The sequence below is a fragment of the Octodon degus genome, unplaced genomic scaffold (genome assembly GCF_000260255.1).
Source record: "Octodon degus isolate 3935 unplaced genomic scaffold, OctDeg1.0 scaffold00215, whole genome shotgun sequence".
Classification (NCBI taxonomy): Eukaryota; Metazoa; Chordata; class Mammalia; order Rodentia; family Octodontidae; genus Octodon; species Octodon degus.
In genome coordinates, this window is record NW_004524791.1 from 1,831,472 (window position 1) to 1,852,361 (window position 20,890).

The window sequence follows — 20,890 nt, forward strand, 5'->3', positions numbered from 1 at the left end:
CCGGCGCCCGCGGGCCGAGTGCCGCCGGCCCGAGCCCCGGAGGGCCCCGCTCGCTCGGGCGGCCCGGGCTGCCTGGAGGGACTCGCGCTCCTGTACTCTGTGTTTTCGGATTTCTCCTTCGCTCCTCGCTATTCCACCCCCGCAGCACGGGACCTCCTTCACAGTTATTTTGTGGGAATCTGGCGAAGGCCTAGAGCCGCCGCCCCCCTTGCTCCAACCTGACAGTGGGCGCCGGCGACTGGGTGGGAAAAGTGGGTCCCCGGCAGCACCGAGGCCGCCCGGACCTTCCGAGCCAGCGAGTGAGTGCAGTCTAGCGGAGCGCGCCGGAGCTCGCGGTGGAGCTGGCGGTGCAGCTCGCGGTGCTGCCAGGCGCGGGGCTTCCTGCCGTTGAAGTGCAGTTGGGGCTGCGCTTTTGTAGCTGAAGAATCTGGGTGGGGCCCGGGGGTGGCGCCCAAGGCCCTCCCGGTGGCGGCGTCAGGGTCCCTTGGGCTTCTGGCCGTCCCCACAGTGTGTGGGGTGGATCGGATTGAGTCAGCCAACACGTAACCCTGTAGCTGCTTTGGAAATACTACAAACTTCAAATCAAGCAGATAACTGGGTTCAGTCTTCTCAAGTGTGCTTTGGCTCCAGCCTCTCCTGGTTGCTCTGGTTTATCTGAGAAGAGATCTGCTTCCCAGACTGGGATTTTACAGAGGAGGGCACTCAGGTCACCGGCCGCCTGAGGGGACACGTGTGTCACTCCAGGGCAGAGGGCGCTGTCCTAAGTGGGTGGGAGAGCAGGATCCTGCAAAGCCTGGGCAGCACTCCACTAGTTTCAGCTTTGTCACTCCGTGGTGGCTGGGTGTCCCTTTACAGCGCAGAGATAGTGACTGGGTATATTTATAATGCTTCCGGTCACTCAGTGAAACAAATCCTGGGAGGTGTGTGTAAACAGCAGCCTACTTTCAGTGTCCTAGGATATCCCCAGGGGCTTTGCAGATGGCATGCCAGCAAGCAAGACACACACCTTAGCCTGCCACTGCCACGGCGGCTGCCTGAGAGGCTTCTAAGGCTGTTTGCCTATAGGGTCTTGCTGTGTAGCCTGGGCTGGCCCCAAATCTGTGATCCTCCTACTTCAGCCTCCCAACTACAAGGTTTTTGGACTTATCTGCACGCTGCACCACGCCCAACTTTCTAAGGAGCTTGCCTGGCACGCGCAAAGGTCTGAGTTCAATCTCCAGTTCCACCAAAAAATAAAATTAAAAATAAGGAGTTTTTAGAGGCCAGAAAGGCACCGAGAGGGCAGCTCCTTCCAGCTTTCTTTTAGCCATCTACCATCTTTGAGGGGACAGGGTGGGGTCCCTGATGGCCTGGGGCAGGATGCAGCACCCAAAAAAAGGGGGAGGAAGAGTCCCTTGCTGCCTGTGAACCCGCCTGGGAGGCTGTGGGAGGTTAGCTAGTGGCTTGCCCTGAAGCCGCCTACAGAGAAAGTACCTCGAGGAGCAGCTGCAGGGACCCCAGAAGTTGCTCCCGAGCAACTGCCCAGGCACAGAGCTGTCCTATGGCTGGCTTGCACCTCCTGGGAGTCACTTGTCTCCTTTGTGTTGCGATTTCATCTTTCCTTTCTGTGGTATAGAAAACCTCTTTCCCTCTAGTTGCTACTTGCAGGTTTACTAGGATAACTTGTTTTGATTTGTTTTTGTAAGCTAGGATCTCCCTATGCAGCCCCAGGCAGAGCTTCTGACCCGGCAGCAAAGGGCTGGGCTTACAGCTGTGGGCCTCCCAGCACATGTGATGATATGGAAAGAGTTGCTTACCTGTTAGAGCAAATTGATGAAATGCAATTTTCCCCTCCACCCCCAAGTGACCTACACTGACAGCGGAGGCTTCTTTGGGAGAGAGACAGAGGCCAGTCTCGTTGCCTGGTTCTGGTAGGAGAGCTCAGAGAGGCGCAGGAGTGGGGAGGGAGCAAAGCATGAAAGCTGCTGGGTCCAGTGTGCTGTTTGTTTTGTTGAGGCAGGGTCTCCATGTGTAGTCCAGTCTGACCTTGATGGGATCCTCTTGCCTCAGCCTCCGTAGTGTGGGGATTACAAGCAAACTCTGGAATTACAGGTGTATGCCACCATGCCCAGCCAGTTTACTGTTAACAGTGTCTAGACTTATCTGCATCCTCACATTGTTCAGTAGGAGTACGGTAAGTCCCTAACTCACAACTTCAGAGTGGCAACTTTCACAGATGCAAATGGACCTCACAAGATGTCAGTGCATCGCTGGAGGAGGTGTGTCTGCCGACACTGCCACCGCTGTGCTACTGTGTGACATACAGTATCTTTGTGTACTGGCCTTCCTTATGCTATAATTTATATGGAAGGTGAACAGGACTCCCTGTGGGGTTAGGAACGCAGACTGGCTCATGTGTAAGGTGAGGGCTCGCTGTGCAAGCCTGCACAGATACTCTTAGCCCCGAGGGAGGCAGCAGTGGTGAGCCTTTTGAGCCCAAGTCCCCTAGCGCATGGTGTCAGCACTGCGATTAAATCCGAGCACTGAGCTTTTAGTTGAGGGGAAGACAGCTTTACTGCATGTGGACGTGTACAACTGTGATCCTGAACTCAGGCTGAGGCAGGAGGGTTGCTGCGAGTTCAAGACCAGCGACAGAGTGAGACCCTGCCTCAGAAAACCATGAGAACAAAATAAAACATAACTCATTTACATTTATGTCTTCTGTCTTAAAAATATAGTAACACCTGTGCCATAGGTTTGCCACTATTAAACTGCTAAACTTTAAAGTGTTGGGTGGGACAAGGAATGTGATCATTAAATTTTGTAATGCAGATGCCTACTGATGAATTGAAACCAAGAAAAAAACAGTTGACAATAGTGAATGTGGTGGAAGAGTGACTTTAATTTGGAACTAAAGAAAAACTGGGATTAGCTGGTGGACACCACCTATAGTCCCACCAGCACTCTTGGAGGCTGAGGCAGGAGGGTCCTGTGAGACTGAAGCCATCCTTGGCTACACAGTGAGACCCTGTCTCAGAGTCAAAGGGTGGGGGGTTAATATGAGATAAGATGTTATGTGGGAAGATAGAAATAGAATTTCTATTGCTGCAAGTAAACAGAGATTTCAATAGTTTGTAAAAGATGAAAAAAATTTAATCAGATGAAACTAGCATTTTGTGTTTATATCAATCGTGGCATCTTTTTTTCCTAGAGAAAAAGGGAAGATTGTGACATCAAACACATGTCTAAAACTGAGGTAGTTTTTGTTAATCTTGCCCTGAGGTTTCTCTTATGCCCTGTCATCACATGTTCACATGTTGCTCTGTAATGACATGCGTGTACCTTGGCTTATGATCAGGCTACTGAGAACTGGCCTTGGCTTATCTTTTTCCTGTGTGGTGCAGAAAGCATAGTAATGTTGTTGAAAATAGATGATTATATTGAAGTTAAATGGACTCTCAGCAAAGCACTCCGCAGTAGACTTTGGTTTTTTTTTTTTTATGTGATTTTTTTTAAACATTTATTTATTTATGTGTGTGTGTGTATGTGTGTGTGTGGCCCGCTCAGCCCACCAGGGGGCGGGGCTGGCTGGCATGTGGTGCTGGGGATTGAACCGCGGTCCCGGTGCTTTGCTAAGCTTGTTCTAAGTAGGTGCTTTAGACCACTGAGCCATCTCACCAGCCCCTGCAGTAGACTTTGTGACTGGAGCTTTGGTTTCTGAGGCACTGAGCAGTGATTACAAACTCAAGCGCCAGCTTTCTCCCAACAGCTCCTTCAGAGCTGAAGTGATGAAAGGACACTGCACTGAGTAGTGTCCAAGCGACCCGGGATCACAGGGAACTACAGGAAACAAGCACACATGGACTTCCTGGGTGGCGGGGGCCCTCGGAGGACACACAGGAACCCCCACCCACTTGCTCAGGGTCTGTCCCCAGATGCAAGCTTAACCCTGGCCTCAGGCGCCACGAACTCCTGGCACCCACCTTCCTGCATAGAGCTGTGTGGTCGCCTTCATCTTACTGTGCACTGCTCTGTGTGGCATTAGCGTTCATGGCCTCGCGTTCTAGGAGAGAGTGGCACTGTCTCCTGGGCCCCACAAAGGATGCTGAGGGGACAGCGGCCACAGCAGCTCAGGAAGCTATGTGGGCTGATGTTTGTGTCTCTTCTCTGTTGCAGAACAAAGAGTAGAAGATGTCCGGCTCATCCGAGAGCAGCATCCCACCAAAATCCCGGTAGGCCCGGCTCCTGCTGCTCCTGTTCCTGGCTGCTTCTGTGGGGATGGAGCTTCCCCAGGGATCTACGACTTTCGGGGCCTGTCAGTCAGCTCTGTAGCCTAGAATGACAGATAATCACAGTTTCATTCAGTTGACTCTTCTCCCTAATCTGAATTTGCTGTTCAAATGTGGTGCATTTTGCAAGCCAAATGAATTAAGGAGGAAGGGTTTGGGGCTAGGAGGAGGAAGGGTATGGGGCTAGGTCTGTTCCTTGCTCGCGTCCATCAGTTGGTGCTAGAACCCAGAGCCGCCGCACGCTCAGCTCTGCTCTTCTGTGAGCTCCACCCCAGTGCGCTGTTCTGTCAGGGAAAGTCATCATCAGTTGTGAGGCTTCTGCGGCTCTGGGGTTTAGCCCTGCCCATAGAACACCCTTCCTCCCTCCCTTCTTTTCTTTTCTTTTTCTTCTTTCCTTTTTTTTTTTGGTTGCTGTGGTATTGGGGATTGCACTGGCCCATTCCCATTCCGATGAGCTATATCCCGTGTTTTAGTTTTTATTTTGAGGCAGGGTCTTGCTGAGACTCTCAGGCTTGTGATCCTGCCTAAGTCTCCTGGAGGGCTGGCATTACAGGCGTGTACCCCCCATTCCTGGCGTAAGAGACTGCTTTCTTGTCACTCGGAGTGTCCCACTCCTGCGCCTGGTGACCGCATGGCAGTCTGGCACAGGCTCTTCAGGGGAGCGCACAGGCAGGAGGAGACCTTGCTGTCATAAGTCATAAGGGTTGCTAAGGATCTTGAACTCACAACGGAAATCCCAGTAGTTCTGATATCCTCATCTGTCAGATGGGGAGAGGCCCAGCCAAGTGGCTGTTGCAGATTGGCATGATTTAGGGCACATGGTCGTCACCACGTGCTGCTGGACACTGACCTCGCAGAAAGAGGCTGGGGATGTAACTTAGTGAGCAGGCCCCAGGGCCAGTCCTCAGGAGCTCGGAAAACCAGGAGCCTGCAGTCACTGCACCAAGTTTGCCTTTAGAACCAGCGAATCATGGTGTCTTCTGGCCTTGAGAGAGGCTGCTTGGAATTTCCCTCAAACCAAGTAGAGAAAGTTTCTAATGTGGAAAAACACTTGAGCCGGTGGAAGAAGACACACAGGATGGTGGCCTGGAGGTGACAGCACTGCTGGAGCCCTCTAAGCTGCTATACACATCCTTTGTCCCATGTGGCTTGGGGTCTTGTGACAGTGACTTGTCATGGTGCCAAATTCAGACCAAATGTAAGGACACATAGCAAAATTGTTTCCCCACCTGCTCCATCTTGTCGGGAACAGGCTTACGGCTACTAAACGATGCACCCCGCACCCCGCCCTCCCCCCAACGCTACCAAGAAACCAGGGAATGCATTGTTAAGCCCCACCGAGGCAGGCATGCCATGCGAGGCACATTTGCTATTGCTTTTTTTTTTTTTTGGCTCTGAATGCCTTCAGGGCAGGTTTGGCTGGCTTGAACTGTGGGGATAGAACCACAGCAGCCTGAGCCTGACGGCTTTGCTGAAGCAGCCACTTAAAGAACTGGGCTTCGGGGCAGGCCCCCGCTTTGCTTCTTTTTGCGTTTTGAAATTTTGGAGCTTGAACGCAGGGCCTGCGCACTGAGCTGCATGCCCAGGTGGGGGTGCACTCCTGGCATCTTAGCTCGCCCGGAGGCTGAGGCACGAGCGCAGCCACCACACCTGGCTGCTCTCCCGCTCTCCATGCCTGGGTCTAAGGCACTCTGGCTTCCCCAGGTGATCATAGAGCGATACAAGGGCGAGAAGCAGCTGCCAGTCCTGGACAAAACCAAGTTCCTGGTCCCTGACCATGTCAACATGAGCGAGCTCCTCAAGATCATCAGGTATGCCGTTACCTCCTGTCCCGGCTCCCTGAGCAGCTGTCCATCCCCGGCCTGGCCAGGATGGCGGCTTCCGCCTCTCCCGTGCTGGACCGCAGGTCTCTCCCATTCTTTCAGGCAACAGCTAGTGTGGATGATTCTTTAAAATGGAACAAAACTGAGGTGGGGGGAGGTAGTGTGTGCAGCAGTGTTCTCTAGGGTGGGCTTAGGCTGACAATCTGTGTCCAGTTACAGCCGATGCTCATGACAGGTGCGGTCAGGAAGTGGCATGGCGGGGCTTTAGGAGGAGGGAGAGAGTCCTCATTGTGTCTTGCCGGGGGAGGTGGGTGGGCCGCCTCAGCCTCCAGACAGCGAGTGCTGGCGTGCGGGTTCTCTTTGCGTTGCTCCTGCCATAGGCGGCGTCTGCAGCTCAACGCCAACCAGGCCTTCTTCCTGCTGGTGAACGGCCACAGCATGGTGAGCGTGTCCACGCCCATCTCGGAGGTGTACGAGAGTGAGAAGGACGAGGACGGCTTCCTGTACATGGTGTACGCCTCCCAGGAGACCTTCGGGCGGGAGCTGTGCGTGTGCGCCTGAAGAGTGCACGGAGGTCCCGAGCCCTTGCCAAGGAGAGAAAAGGGTGATACAACCGAGAAGGTGCAGCTCGCGTAGTCGTCAGGACAGTCTTGTTCCCACCTAGGAGGTTCAGGAAGTTGTTTTTGTATTTTATGCAGAAAAACTTGAGTTCCACTGAGCACACTTAGCTTTGGAAAGCTCTATTATTTAATCGCAGCTACCTTGTTTTCAAAGTTTAGAAATTTAAAAATAAAATACTTTGCATCCTAAATTGCCAGTAAAACACACCTTCAATTATTTTAATGCTTTTCCCCTAGTAGGAACTTGCAGTTGGGGCAGCAGCTTAACTTGAGGCAGTCGAGACGCGGAGCCCTTCCCGAAGGGCGTCCCTCCCCTCCCGGGAGAGCTCGAGGCCCACCAGGCTGCAGGCAGAGGCGGGAGCAGCGAGCCAGTCCCCACGAGTTCTGCTCAAGGTGCCACGCAGTGGGAGCAGCAACCCCGAGTCGTGTCACTTGTGTGTTCCTCAAAGCAGCTGGGAGCTGTGGCCCTTCTTCTGCTGGGATCGCTCTGGGCTGAGGCTCCTGAGGCCATGGTGGAAGCGAGCGCGGAACACCCGTGCCACACCTGGCCTGTGGCCTGAGCGGCGTGGAATGCGCTTTCCAGTGGCAGCTACTTGGGGCATCAGGGATGGGCCCTGCCGCTGGCTGTCTCAGTGTGCCCAGGCACAGGACTCGTCCCACAGCTGCACAGACCCGTGTGGCAGTGTCAGAAAGGTCAGTCCCACTGCCACCAAAGCAGGCTCTGCTTGGGCCACCTGCTGCTGCAGAGGGCGAAGCAGCAAGGCCGCGCCAGGGCCCTCGCCGTGCGTGCGCATCCCCGCAGTGACTGACCTGTGCGTCCTGCCGGTGTAAGCTCTCCGCCTGTTTCCTTAGACTATACGTCCCACTGTACCAAGACCCTTGTGACCGCTGTGTAATCAATACAGTGCCTGTACTGTTGCTTCTTAAAAACCAAATACCACGCTGACAGGGCTGATGTTTGTTTATAGGGTATTTAAAACCAGTACACTTTTAACACATTAAGTGAATAAAGATGTAGCTGAGCTGTCTGGGCATCGCCTCCTGTGTGCGCTGCCGCCGCCGCCGCCACCACTCTGGGCAGTAGCTGCAGGCTGGGGAGTGTACAGGGGCCCGCCTCGGCCGAGGCCTGTGGCAGCTGGAAGGCTGTGGGACCTGGGTGTGTGGGAACATGCCACCAGTGACGGCCAGACAGCAGTGTGGACAGCATGTTCCCTGGCAGTGGCTGGCATCCACTTGGTAGAGGAGGTGTGCTGTGGCACTCAGACCAGGTCCTGGGTGGCTGGCGTTTTACAAAGCCCGGGTGAGGCATGGCGGTGCACACCTGCAATCTCAGTACCGAGGAGGCTGAGCTTAGGTCTCATCAAGAGTGCAAGGCCAGCCTGGATCGCAGAGTCAGGGCCTGTTTTGGGGAGATGGCTCAGTGGAATAAGCGCTTCCCTGGCAAACTCAAGGGCCTGACTTCAACCCCCGGTTCCGCCAAAAAAAAAAAAAAAAACAGGTGCAGCCTTGGGACCTGGAAGGGGGCTGTGCCGGCCCCAGAGGAACCTGAGGACAAGCCGTAGGCCAGGGCTGCCCTGCATCGCCCTCAGAGCAGGGCTGCAAGGTGGGCCACCCCAGCCGGCTCCAGAGTGCTGGCCACGCCTCTGAACGCCTTTCTCCAAGCACAGAACTCCATCCTGGTTAGGCATTTATTAAGGCAGGAGCCCTGGAAGGACAGGTGTCCTAGAGCAGGGGCTGGCCTTGAGCGCCCTGCATGAGGAGACTGAGAATGGGATGGCACAGGCTTTTTTAAAATTTTTATTTTAAGTACATTAAATTTACTCATAAAAACATTCTAAAAATGTACAATTTTTCATTTTTAACAAAGTATAATAAAACATAAAAACCCCAAAAACAATACTTGACATTTACAATTCAAAATCAAATTAGCAGAATATTAAATATTTACAAAACTATATTTTTTAAAAATATTTATAAAGTTACATGCAATTTTGTAGAATTGACAAAAGAATGGCTCAAAAATGGGAGAGTTTTCCTTCATTCCTAAAGAGAAAGTATATCCCATAGAAGCCGAGAAGGGCCACGGTCGGTACAACGCCTGTGGAGGGCTGCGGGGCGGGGACGTGGTTGTCCCACCAGCACAGCCTGTGGTTCAAGGTGCTCGGGACCAAGCCACAGTCCACCTCGCCAGGCCCCGTGGCCCTCGGTGTCACCTGACTTGCTCTGTGGGAGTTACCTGCCCTTGAAGGACCCAGCCCGCTGCTCGGCTGGCCTGCTGGGACAAGTTTAGCAAGGAGACGTTTCCCTTACAGCTGTAAGTCTTCGCAGGGGACGCTGCCACCAGAACGTGGCTGCTGAGGCATGGCCACTGGAGGTGAGAAGGGACGGGAGGGGGGGTGTTGCCCAGCTCCCGCCGGGGACCCCCCAGGCCCAGGTGCCGCCCTGCTGGGCACGCGGTCGGGGAGCCAGGGGGACGTGCACTCGGCCCGACTCCCAGCCGGCCGAGCAGGCGGCCCCTGTGGCGGCCACAGCCACGGGCCTGCTCAGGCGGACGCTGCGCTTCAGTCTCAACGCCGGCGCTCAGGGCAATGCCGCATTCACTGCGGGGTGCTGCCCCTGCTCCTCAGCACTATTCAGCAATGAGGAGGTTAACATCAAACGTTTTTCCAATTTTGATATTGCCATAAAACAAAAATTAGAAAATAAGGTAGAAAATGGAAAGATTTTGCTTAAAAAAACCAGAAAGGTTAAATAGTTGTTTTATCCCAACACTGTTCTACTGGCGCTGTACACTCCACTGTCCCCCTTCCTGGAGGCAGATGCGCAGGTGAGAAACGGAGCCCCGAGCCCAGGGCGCTGCGGGGCTGGCTGGTGGCCGAGGCGCTCGCTCTTGGAGAGCTCCGTCCAGGGTTGTGCTCTGCACGGGCCGCCGCCGCATCTCCATCTCCAGTTCCCGACGGGACAGCCCGCTCAGAGGTCACTGCTTACCACTTTCCGAGCCAACAGGAGGATTCTGGGGACCTCTGGCCACCTGGACACAGCTGTGACAATGTCAGAGCTCGTGACCTCAGCTCTGAGTGTCATGCTTCACGTGGAGTTTCTGTTTTAGATTTTTGTTGTATCTCAGGTTAAACCTCTAATATTTATCAAAATAGCTGTAAGGGTAACAACAGACAGCTTCCCTTTTCCTGTACTGACCACTAAAACAAAACACTGAAATGTTTTTCTTTTGCTATGAGACAGTTTTCAACAATTTCACTGTGTTGAAATTAGGATTTATTTAAAATATTTCTTTGTTTAAAAAAACCAAAAAATTTAAAAGTTTGGCTTTCAGCACATATCCAGGCCACGTAATGGCCTTCATAAATATTAAAGTCGTAAACATCAATGAACACTGCAAGTCTTCCTTTAACACAATGTGACAGATTCCAGTCTGGGACTCTTTAAGGCAAAGTTGTGTCAGTTCTCATTGTTTGACACCTTGTAGTGTTTAAGAGATTCACGCAGCACCCCTAACAGCTCACCGTTCACTTCAAAACTGTACATAATACTGTGTACCATGAATAGAGAACACAGAGGCCTGTCAATTCTGCATAGAAATAAAATTCTACTAAAATACTACTACAAAACTCTACTAAAAGCCTCTCATAAAAAAATGTAACAACTTTCTGCTGCTTCAGTTTCCACGAAGTCAGGAAACCAATCTGAGGCCTTGTATCACAAGGCCTCAAATTCTAGTTTTGTTTTTCTGATTTACAATTTTGCATGAGGCTGATTGTCCCGTTTTACGAATGGTCTAAATACTTAAATACTGTGACTTTCTTCTTAACAAATATTCAACTGGAAAATCCCTGGCAAGACTCGACCAGTCAATATTTTAATATTGAAGGCTTTAACATTTTAAATGTTGCTTTTTGAGAAAATTCCCTTTAACCTTGAAGACGGAAATCCCTAAATTTCAGACCAAAATGCTCTCTCTCCTGCGAGTTGCCATGTAGCGATGTGGGTGTGTGGTGTCCGCTTCCTGTGTCCGTCCAGCTGCCCGAGTCTCACCGCTCCCTCCTTAAGTTCTCCAGGCGATTTTTAACGGAATTGGCGGTCAGAACACAGCCTAGTTCGGAAGAGCCAGCACAACCATGTTCCAACCATGTTCTTTCACTCCCACATTGCAGCACTGTGTTCTGGTTGAAGGAGCCACCTCAGTGCGACTCCCAGCGTCAGCCCTTCGGCTGGGATCCCGGGGAGCCCACAAACGCGACATGTGCCAGCCTCCCCAAGGGTGAACAGCATCGGCCATAGCCGACTCGAGACGTCAGCCGCTGGGTCCTGCAGAAGCCAATAGTGGTGCAGAGAGCAGGCTGAGCCTCGAGGACTGGATTTCCTGGGACTTGGACCCTTAGAAATGAAGTTGTTGACAATGAACTATTTCTACTTATTAATGTAGTCTAAGTTGACCTGCAGGAAAAAACTTAAAAACCTGGAACTGCGACAAGTGAAGGAGGGAGGGACATACTGAAATGGCTGCCGCGGAGCCGTCGCCTGCGGGTGCCAACTCCATGGAGCCGGGTCTGCTGCGCTGGCTGGGATCGAGCAGTCTCCCAGACGGGAGACCCACATCACCGGTTACATTCTTGGTAGTGCGAGCCCTCCAAGCCCCAGAGGCTCGTGCCTAGTCCTCTGGGGAAAACAAAAGGAAACGAGACAAGACGGAGCTGGCATCTTCCCTAACCCAGGGTGTCCAGAGTCTGCGCAGGGGCTCCTCCGGGAGGACTCCGACCTTCAGTCCCGACCAGACCACGCGTAGCTGCCCTGGAATTGTGTGTGAGCCTGGAGGACCAGCCGTGCGATGCTCTTCAGGAGACAAGAGTCTCTCAATATGCTGAGGTGGAGATGGCCTTGTCACCAACAGGGGCCCATCGGCAAGTCCTGACCTCAAGCTCCAATCTAGGGTTTTGGCAATAAAATTGAGTTTGATGCATGTCTACGCTAGATTTTCTATCCAGTCTAATAAAGTAAAGCACCTTTGGATTAAAAATATTAAGCTCAACAGCAACTAGACATCTCAGTTTTGTGTTTAATTTTTCTTATTTCTCCATGGCTTAATAATTTCTGTTGCCAGAGAACAACATCAGTCTGTAGAGTCCAGACTTTCGGCCGGAGGGGCATATTTCAACCTAAAAGTACCTGGAGGGGGAAAGAGGGCAAGTAAGTCACTGTACCACAGACCAGCCGACTGCCCGCCCTGGCTTGGGCTGGGGACCGCACACACCGCCGCATGCGGAAAGACCACCTCAGGCCAAGTGGCTGAGAAAACACCACCGCGCCCTCCTTGGGCCAGGCTTCTCCTCTGGGCGTGGCCTACACACTGTCCCACAGGGTCTTAGGGAGGGAGGCAGCCAGCCCCAGAGGCCACACAGCGCCTGCCCTGGGCTGCAGGTGCGATTTCTGAAGGCTCTTGGAAGAGCCGGCCCGGAAGGCTTAGCAGAGTAAGCACCTGCTTAGGGAAGCGCAGCAACCAGGGTTCAATCCCCAGCATCACAGGCCGCGCCAGCCCCAGGCACACTGAGCCAACCACCAAGACCAAGCTTGATGGCACACCTGTCGTCCCAGCACTGGGGAGGCTGAAACAGGAGGATCGCTATGAGTCTGAGCTGTGTTGTGAGATCCTGCACCGTATACATTTAAAAAAAAAAAGGCTCTGGCACCAGCTGCACAAGTAGCTCAGTATGCCAGCAACAGGACGACCTCCTGAGACCGCACACGGGCAGAGCTGGCCCAGGCCCTCCTGACCCCATCTGGCCTTCCTGAAAGGGCAAGAACCAACCTGCTGCAAAACTATGGGACACTCTGAAGGACCCCAGCTGACCCCCACACAGCCACCCTGGGGAGGTGGGGTCGCCAGGGCGCTGCCACCCAGAGTGTCCACCAGGGGGCAGCATCAACCCCTCCTACCTGGGGAGACCCCAGCACAGGGCCCAGCCTGCAGCAAGCAGTCTGGAGCCTGCAGTGACCCTCCAGGGGGCATCCCTGGTTACTGAGGCTTCCACAGGTTTCACAGAGCTCGGGTGGGGCGCACCGCAGCTGCAACCCAGCTTGCAGTGGCCGCATGAACATTTACCTTGCCGGTTGAAGTCCATGGACGGCTGCTTGCAGTCCTGAGCACGGTGCCCGGTGGCCCCACAGTTGTAACAGGACAGGTTCCCGCTCCTTTTGTGACTAGAACCGTTGCTGCTGCCCACCAGCCCCTGTGTCTGGTACATGCCTGCGGTCCCAGCCATGAAGTTCTGCATGGGTGGCACAGCAAAGGAGGACTGGCCACCCAGGACCGGGTCAGGTGTGACATTGCCGCTGTAGGGGGCGTGCACGACGGGGAAGGCAGAGCCGCCACCATACTGCTGGGCGCTTACATAGCCATTGCTGCACACAGGGCTGAAGGGCAGGAAGGGGAAGGTGAACATGGATGGCCCCGAGAACGGGTGCTGGAAGTAGTTGGTGTAGCTCACGGTCAGGCCGCCGGAGCCACAGCTGCCACTGCAGCCGCATGAGGTGCACACGATGCAGCCGGGGGGCGGGGGCGGCGCAGGCTGTGGGGGTGCTGTGGGCTGCTGATGGTGGTGGTGGTGGTGGTGGCCCTGGCTCTGGGCAGGGAGGTTCCCAGGGGAGCCACTGCCGCCGCTGCCACCACTGTAGAAGCTGCTTTCAGGAACAGAAGAGAGCGCGGGGCTAGAGCTCGGGGCTGGGTAGCTGGGCGGCGTGGCCATGCTGGCGAAGGAGGGCGCGGGGTGGCTGCTGGAAGAGGCAGTGTTGCTGTTGGCGCAGAAGCTGCCCTGCAGAGGCCCCACGGGCACACTGCTCACGGCGGAGAAGGCAACTTTGGTATTGGCTGTGTACAGAGCGGTCCGGGGGTTGATTATTGCGGGGGCCACGCTGATCTGCACACTGTTAGGGCAGGATGTCTGCCCGGAGATGGCAGCATCTGAGGGCACAGAGGACGACAGCAGCAGCTTGATGGGCGGCCGGGCCACGTGCAGGACAGTGCTTGGAGTCCCTGTAGCCGTTGTGCTGGTCTCCACCGCCAGGGCTGGCTGCTGCGCTGTCTTCAGCACCCTGTCCAGGGTGGCCGCGTGCACAACCTTGGCCCGGGGACCAAAGGAGACCGTAGGGGACACAGCGCCGCTCTCAGAGAGTCCTGAGATGACCTGCACAGGCGGGTGCGGTGCTGATGTGGGCAGGGCGTCCAGCACGGCACTGCCGAAGCCCTTGTCCACCTTCACGCTGCCCCGGGCCCCAGGCCCTCTGCCCCTCTCCTCCAGAGACAGGAGCGAGGGCGTGGACGACGCGAGGAGCTTCACGTCCGAGCCCCCGCGCTCCGCTCTGTGCACAGAGCTCAGCATCCGCATGGGGGCCAGGTGCGCAGCGGCAGGTAGCAGCTGTGGGCCCAAGGGGCGGTGGCCAGCAGGGCTGGAGCTGGCCTCGTTCTGCACGGGCAGGACCTGGGCCGTGGGCCTGGCGGAGCTGGAGGGGAAGTGGCTCAGCAGCATCATAGGCTTCTCCTTGTCGGAGCCCTCCAGGGGCACATCCACACCTAGGGACAGACAGGGCCGTCAGTGCCTGGCCCACCCAGGCCAGGCAGTGCGTGGGAGAGGTAAGGGCCTTACGTCTGTCACTCTCTTCGGCGCTGTCTGAGCTCTCTTCCCGCGCCTGCACGCCCATGGGGCTGGAGGAGGAGCTGGAGTACTCAGAAGAGCTGCCGCCTTCCCGGGGCACCTGGTGAGGGGGCTGCTCCACCTCTACCCGCAGCTCTGTGGAGAAGGCCCAGTCAGTGTCCCGTGTCACTGTCCCCACCACGGTAGCCACAGGGCCCCAGCCTCAGACCACACGGGGAACCATGCCACTGAGTCACACAGGGCTCCCACACCCAGCAGCACACAGGTTCCCAGGACAGTGCCACAGGACATCACCCAGGCTGGTGACAAAAGATCCTTCTAGCCAAATAGCCACTTACAGCAAACAGGTGCTGGCTTCCTCCTGATTTACACTGGCTCTTGCTAGTTCCATCGGTGGGACAAAAGTGACTATCACAGGTGTCCCTACCCTCCCCCAAGAGGAGGATAGCAGCTGAGGAACCAAGTCCTGACACAGGGCCTGGGGCCTGCAGACTCCTGCGACAGAGGCCTTGGTCCCTGGCCCTGTCACTGTGGGCATGTAAGCTTTCGCCACACAATCCAGTAGTCTCCAGGGTCTTCTCCTGTCCCGTCCCACCCCCTCCCATGCTGTCAACTGCACAAGGCAGAATAAACATGAGGATTAAGAAATGCAATTGGCAGCAATTGAGGGGTGGTCCAGCTCTCACCCAGAGAACAACCGTGCCTCCGCGGGAGCCCCACGCACCTGCTGCATGGCTGCTGCGTCCAGCCTGCACAGGCCCCACGTGGCTGGTAGGGGGGACTCGGGCCACTCCGCTGCTGGTAACCAAGGTCGGGGCCGTGGAGTTCAGGCACCGTCGCTCTGACTTCTCCCTGCAAGAAGCAAGAACAAAGGAGCAGGCAGCACTTCCGCCCCCAGAGGAGCTGGGAGCGCGGCTCGGGGCGTTTCTTAGCCAGCCACGCATGAGCACTCTAACTCCAGCCGCAGTAAGAGACAAGGCTGGAAAGCAGCCGAGAGCCTCCGGGCCCTGTGCCCCGCCATGTGCCGCACAGGGCACACTTACTTTTCCAGCTCCAGCTGAGTCTTAAGTTTCTTCTTTGCTCCCATGGTGAGAGACTCAAACTTATTCAGATCTTCCTCGGTAAGGCTCAAAAACTTGTAGAAAAGAAACAAATTGCAAAGTTACTGCGACTTTATGATGACTCCGGAGACAGCTTGGAGTGAGCGTGATGTGTCTCCTCTACCTCTGGGATTTATTAACAGATTAAACCTGAGCAGGCTGGGCACACGTGGAACAGGACCGTCTCCACGTCCCGCACCCTGGATGCACGACACCTGCACAGACGCTCCGTGGCCAGGCTGGCCTCTGCTGGGGGGTGCAGCAGTCACAGCCCAACTGCCACAGAGAGCTGCCGGGGCAGCGGCCCCACCCTCCTAGCAGGGCTTCACAGAGCCCTTGCTGGGAGATGCCGGCCTGAGCACGCGGCTGCAGGGGACTGGAGATGGTTTTTCTGCTGGTCACTTTTCCTTCCACAAATATAGCCCTGTGGGCGGGGAACCAACAGTCCAGGACACAGGCTTTGTCCACATGGAGCACACAGCCCTGGACCAGTCTGACCCAGAGGGCCGAGGAAACGCCGGGTCATGCCCTTCGCTCGGGCCAGGCTCTGCACTCAGCCACTTCCATTCCGTCCTATATTTGATTAGATTTGACTTGAACTGATGACCTTGGCTTGTGACATCTCTCGTTTTTGTGCGTAGCAGGGGTGGAAGCCAGGGGTCTCAGCCATGTCAGCAAGTGCTCTACCACTGAGCTATATGCCAAGCCCTTTTTATTTTTTATTTTTTTATGAGCAGAATATATTTATTGAGAGAAAGAAAGCTCCCGTCCAAGAGAGGGACAGGAGAGGGGCCCGAGCAGGTAGTTCCCCCGCCCTTTTTATTTTGAGACAGCATCTTGACAAGTTCCCCAGGCTGGCCTCAAACTCACCACCCTCCTGCTTCTGGGTCCTGTGTAGTTGGGATGACAGGTATGCACAACCACAGCTAGCTAAATCTTATTTTTAAGATTTACAATTGTTTTCTTCCTTTTTTTTTTAAGGTGAAACAGCATCTCACCATGCAGCTGAGGCTGGCCTTGGACTCACTGTGTAGCCCAAGCTGGCCCGAGCTGGGAGGCTGAGGTAGTAAGATGGCCATGAGTTCAAAGCCAGCCTGAACACTACATATAAGAGCCTGGCTAGAAAAGTATCTATCACTCTGAGGTTCTGGTTTGTTTTTTTTTTAAATCGGAGCCAGGGATTGAACTCAGGCCCTTGCGCTTGCCAGGCAAGCATTTATTCAACTGAGCCATCTCCCCAGCCCCACGCCGAGGTTATTATAAATACTCCTAAAAGCTCATTTCTGGCTCTATGGTAGAGTTCTGAATAGGAGGCTTTCACAGTGAACAGCGCAGCCCTTCCTGTCCCGCGGGGGCGTTGAGAGTTCAAGCCCCTGCGACCCATGAGCAACACCCAGACTGAGGCACGCTTCCGCACTCTGGCAACAGCGGTAGGAGCGACAACAAGGTACTCCTCGGAATCCTCAGTCGTACAACTCCTCTCTGGGCTGCCTGCCACCAGGGTGTGACCTTGTACACGCGCCCAGGCCCATCGCAGAGCCTCCCTTCCCGGGCACACACCGCATACCTTCTCCATCGTGAGCTGTTTAAAGACCGGGTAGTACTTGTGCAGCCGCAGCTTCCTCAGCCAGTCCAGGATGCCGTTCTGCTCTTGTGGCTGAGGGGCCTGCAGGCCAGATGGCATGAGGATGGCAGGTGCAGTGTCCACCTGGGCGCGGTAGGCCAGCGCAGAGCCTGCACTGGCCGCATGGGGCAGGTGGTGCTGGGTGTTGCTCTGAGAGGAGGGGATGCCAGCCACACCACACACAGGCCTGTGGCATGGGGACAGGCAGGTACAGAGACAGTTTTCAGGCGGCGACTGTAATAAGGGGCTCCCAGAGAGCTCTCGTGTCCCGTAGGACCCCCGGTCCCCCCCAAATGCAGGCAGAAGGCCACTGCTCCCACCCCTGCCCCAAGCCCCACCCTCCAGGGATGTCTGCAAATGTGTAGCACTTTGCACACCTGTGTGCACACGCAGAGGTACATGCCTGTCACCACAGACTGTTCATGTCACTGCCAAGTACCCAGGCAATGTGGATGAGTCAAAAAGTAAAACGGGGCCACGGAGATGGCTCAGCGGTTTAAAGCACCGGCCTGAGAAGCGCGAGGACCCGGGTTCGACCCCAGTACTACATGCCATGCTGGCAACCTGGCTGGCCCCGCCCTGGGCATGCCATGCCAGCTACCAAGACAGTGTGGTAGCACATAATCCCAGTGCTAGGGAGGCTGAGATAAGAGGATCACTACAAGTCTGAGCTGCGTAGTGAGACCCTGTACCAAATACATAAAATTTTAAAAAGTAAAACCGATAGCTCCAGAGCCTCGGGCCATCAAGGGCTGAGCTGGCAGTGCCTGGTCCCTTTAGCACCCCCAGACCCAATCGCTCACCTTCCAGACGTGCCCATCACGGTGCCCACTTTAGGTAGGGGAGGGTTGCCAGGACCTACAAGTAGGAAAATACACCGCGTGGGCATCCCCAGGTGTGCGCATGTCCCTGGCCTGAGAGTCAGGTGACAGACTCACTTGGGCCTTGGAGCTGCGGGGCAGGAGGTGCAGTGCCGAAAAACTTCTTCACGTGGTCATTTTTCAGTACGTGAGAAGGGAGCGAAGCCAAATACCTGAAGATCCACGTTGTGCCAGCATTAACAAAGCGTTAATAAAACCGATTAGGGAGGAATTTCAATTTTTAATTAAGAGAAAAAGATATTAGAGAAAAAATAAATCCAAGTGCCATAATTTTAATTAGAGTGCCTGCTTTAAATATTTTTTGAGCTGGGTGTGGTGGCACAAGCCTGTCATCCCAGCACTCAGGGGGCTTGGGCAGGAGGATCGTTGCGAGTTGAGACCAGCCTGGGCTACAAAGTGAGCTGAAAGCCAGCCTGAGCTGCAGAACCCTGTCTCAAAAAGACAAAAATGTATTTTTTTAAGTAAGATATATATATTTTTTTGTAGTACTGAAAAAACGGAGGCCCCTCTGAACGGAGCTACCTCCCCAACTCATCTTTATGCTTACTACTTTTTTATCTTGAGACAGAAGCCCAGCTAAGCTGCCAGGCTGCCCTGCCGGGCTCGAGCTCGGGACCTTGTGTGAGCCCCAGCCTCCTGGGGCTCAGGATGACAGCTCCTGCTACTTGCAGCGCCCAGCGTCTTCCTGTATCCCTCCTCTCAGCCTTTGCGCCACACGGGGGCCTATAAGGAGCTGTGCTGTGAGTTCCTGTAGGGGATCAGTGGCCACACATCACAGGCATGACAGCGGCTCTGACAGCACTGGCCAGGTCCTTCTCTACCCTGTGCAGCCTCACTCCAACCTCAGCACTTCTGGTCTTCCTCCCCAGGGACAACAATGTCCCCTGGGCATTCTGAGCCCGCCCCGCCCCCTGCTGCTAGGACTCTGAGGGTGGAGACCCCAGCAGAGAGATGTACCATCAGCCCCACCCACCTCAGGCCGGCCTCCAGGTCCAGGTGGCTGCGCTCCACGTAGAAGGGATCTGGGCCCGCCAGGCATGGAACAAGCTTGTCCAGGTTCTCTTCGGGACAGAGCTGGGATAACTGCAAGAGCAGACAAGTCAGGAGGCTTGCAAAGGCCCAGGGCCAGAAAGTCACGAGAGACCATGGGTACGTGGGGTACACCCTCACCTCCTGGCTCTTCCAGGGGCTGGTGGGGGCGAGCACACCCCTGGGGCGGGCAGGTGCCGTGAGGAACCAGGTACAAACCACAGTGCTCGTCCTCAGGCCCTCGCTCCTAATGCCATGCCAAAGCCCTTGAGGTGTAGGGCGAAGGACAAGAAATTGTCTCCGAGCAAAAACTATGGATAGCTGCACAAATGGGGGTGACTTTCAGTAGTGACAAGATTCATTGTAAGACATGTGCCATGGAAAAGCTGGGGAATAAAGTACCACCACAGAGCCAGAGACAAGGGGCAGCATCTTCCACGGACTCTGTGAGCTCCTGGGCTGGGCAAAGGGGCAGCAGAGGCCTCCCCCAGAGGCCCAGTGATGGCAACAGTGGTGGCAGGAGTGCATGTGGGGGAGAGGGGAAAGAAGCCTGTGGGAAAGATGGGCCAGAGACTCTGGAGGCCAGAGGACCCAAGTGGGGTAGTCATTAGCCCACAGAAGGCCAGCAGAAGGCCAGGCTCTCCAGGCAGGAGCCCACAAGATGTCTCCGTGACACCAGGAGCAGCTGCCATCTGCAGGAAGAGCACTGCTGGGCACATGGGAGGAGGCACCCCTGGAAATCTGGCCCCCTAGGGGCGCAGCCCTGGGCTCGCCAGCCCACCCTCCCTCACGGAGACCTTCAAAGATGCTCCTTGGGGGCCCTCTGTACCACGCCTCAGTGGAGCTGTGCATTTTAGACAAACTAAGGCTGAGGCACTTTAAATACGTGTGGACGTGTGTGGACATGTAGGCCAAACAGTATTTGTAGCGGAACTTTTTGTTCAAATGCCCTTTGTTGAGCCAATTTAAAAACAAACAAACAAAAAAAGACTGACATGCACAGCAGGCACAGGCAGGCCACAGCCATACAGGTCCGACCACACAGCAGGCACGCCGAGTGGGCACGCGGAGCTGGCACAGCACTGCGGGCAGACAGCCCGACCCCTCACCCTAACCTTACCTTGGAGATGAACTCAGTCACTTCTGGGGATGTCTTGGTCACAGATGTTACTGAGGAGTCAGACCACAGGACCTTGAAAACAAACAAACACGCTGCACACAGAACACACACTGGGCTCAACACGTGGCCAAACTCTCTTCGGGGAAAGATCTACAAGCACGCGGGGAGCGCAGTAACTCCAAGCCTGAAATTCACTCCCAAGGGTGGTCGAAGGACTGGAGGCCATGAACGCCCAACTTCCCGGCTTGTGCCCAGTGATGGAGCATGGGCTCCCAAGCTTGCTCTCCCAAGTCCTAGAAAAGCCGTAACGCCCTGCATGCGCAGCGGCCTGCTTCTCAGGAGCTTCTTCTTAGCTGGGAACATGGGACACTGGGTGCACGTCGGGAGCACCCAGGAATGAGCCTTCTGGGCAGGAGAGCTGCACCTGCTGTAGTGGATGCTGTCTACACCAGCACAAGACGGGGCGGGGCCTCTGTCCTGGGCCCTGGCAGGACCACAGGGATAGCCTCAGAGTGTGAGCCAACAGGCAGCACAGCCAGGCCTCCACGGAGGAGGGAGGACGTGCCGGCAGAGGCCTGCGCCCTGTGGGCCCCGCGCGGAACAGGCCATTACACTGGCTGACAGCCAACGTGGCTGCAGGACCTCGCACAGGCCCTAGGCACAACTGCACTCTGATGGTGCCGCCCTCATGGGCTGTCACGCATACATTAGGACAGCTCCTGTGCGAGACCTGATGTCTCAAGAGCCACAATGGTCAC

General features: G+C 55.3%; 2 protein-coding genes across 3 annotated transcripts in view; one reads left to right on the forward strand and one right to left on the reverse strand.

The window, feature by feature from the left end:
* The window catches only part of Map1lc3b (microtubule associated protein 1 light chain 3 beta), a 7,630-nt gene extending 749 nt beyond the window's left edge, over positions 1-6,881 (forward strand). The window contains exons 2-5 of the mRNA XM_023705203.1: positions 20-299; positions 4,156-4,211; positions 5,973-6,079; positions 6,472-6,881. Of these exons, the coding sequence (XP_023560971.1) occupies positions 20-299; positions 4,156-4,211; positions 5,973-6,079; positions 6,472-6,652 (624 nt within the window). The 3' untranslated portion in view covers positions 6,653-6,881. The remainder of the gene's footprint in view (positions 1-19; positions 300-4,155; positions 4,212-5,972; positions 6,080-6,471) is intronic.
* A 4,194-nt stretch (positions 6,882-11,075) lies between these two features.
* Positions 11,076-20,890, reverse strand: part of Zcchc14 (zinc finger CCHC-type containing 14) — a 36,052-nt gene continuing 26,237 nt past the window's right edge. Inside the window, exons 4-13 of one of the 2 annotated variants that reach the window (XM_004644977.2) lie at positions 20,133-20,204; positions 18,957-19,066; positions 18,041-18,135; positions 17,906-17,960; positions 17,046-17,289; positions 15,422-15,513; positions 15,103-15,230; positions 14,370-14,513; positions 12,830-14,296; positions 11,076-11,895 (exon numbers count right to left, since the gene is read on the reverse strand). In XM_004644977.2, the coding sequence (XP_004645034.1) occupies positions 11,840-11,895; positions 12,830-14,296; positions 14,370-14,513; positions 15,103-15,230; positions 15,422-15,513; positions 17,046-17,289; positions 17,906-17,960; positions 18,041-18,135; positions 18,957-19,066; positions 20,133-20,204 (2,463 nt within the window). In that variant the 3' untranslated portion in view covers positions 11,076-11,839. The remainder of the gene's footprint in view (positions 11,896-12,829; positions 14,297-14,369; positions 14,514-15,102; positions 15,231-15,421; positions 15,514-17,045; positions 17,290-17,905; positions 17,961-18,040; positions 18,136-18,956; positions 19,067-20,132; positions 20,205-20,890) is intronic. The other variant, XM_023705246.1, reaches the window with a different exon arrangement.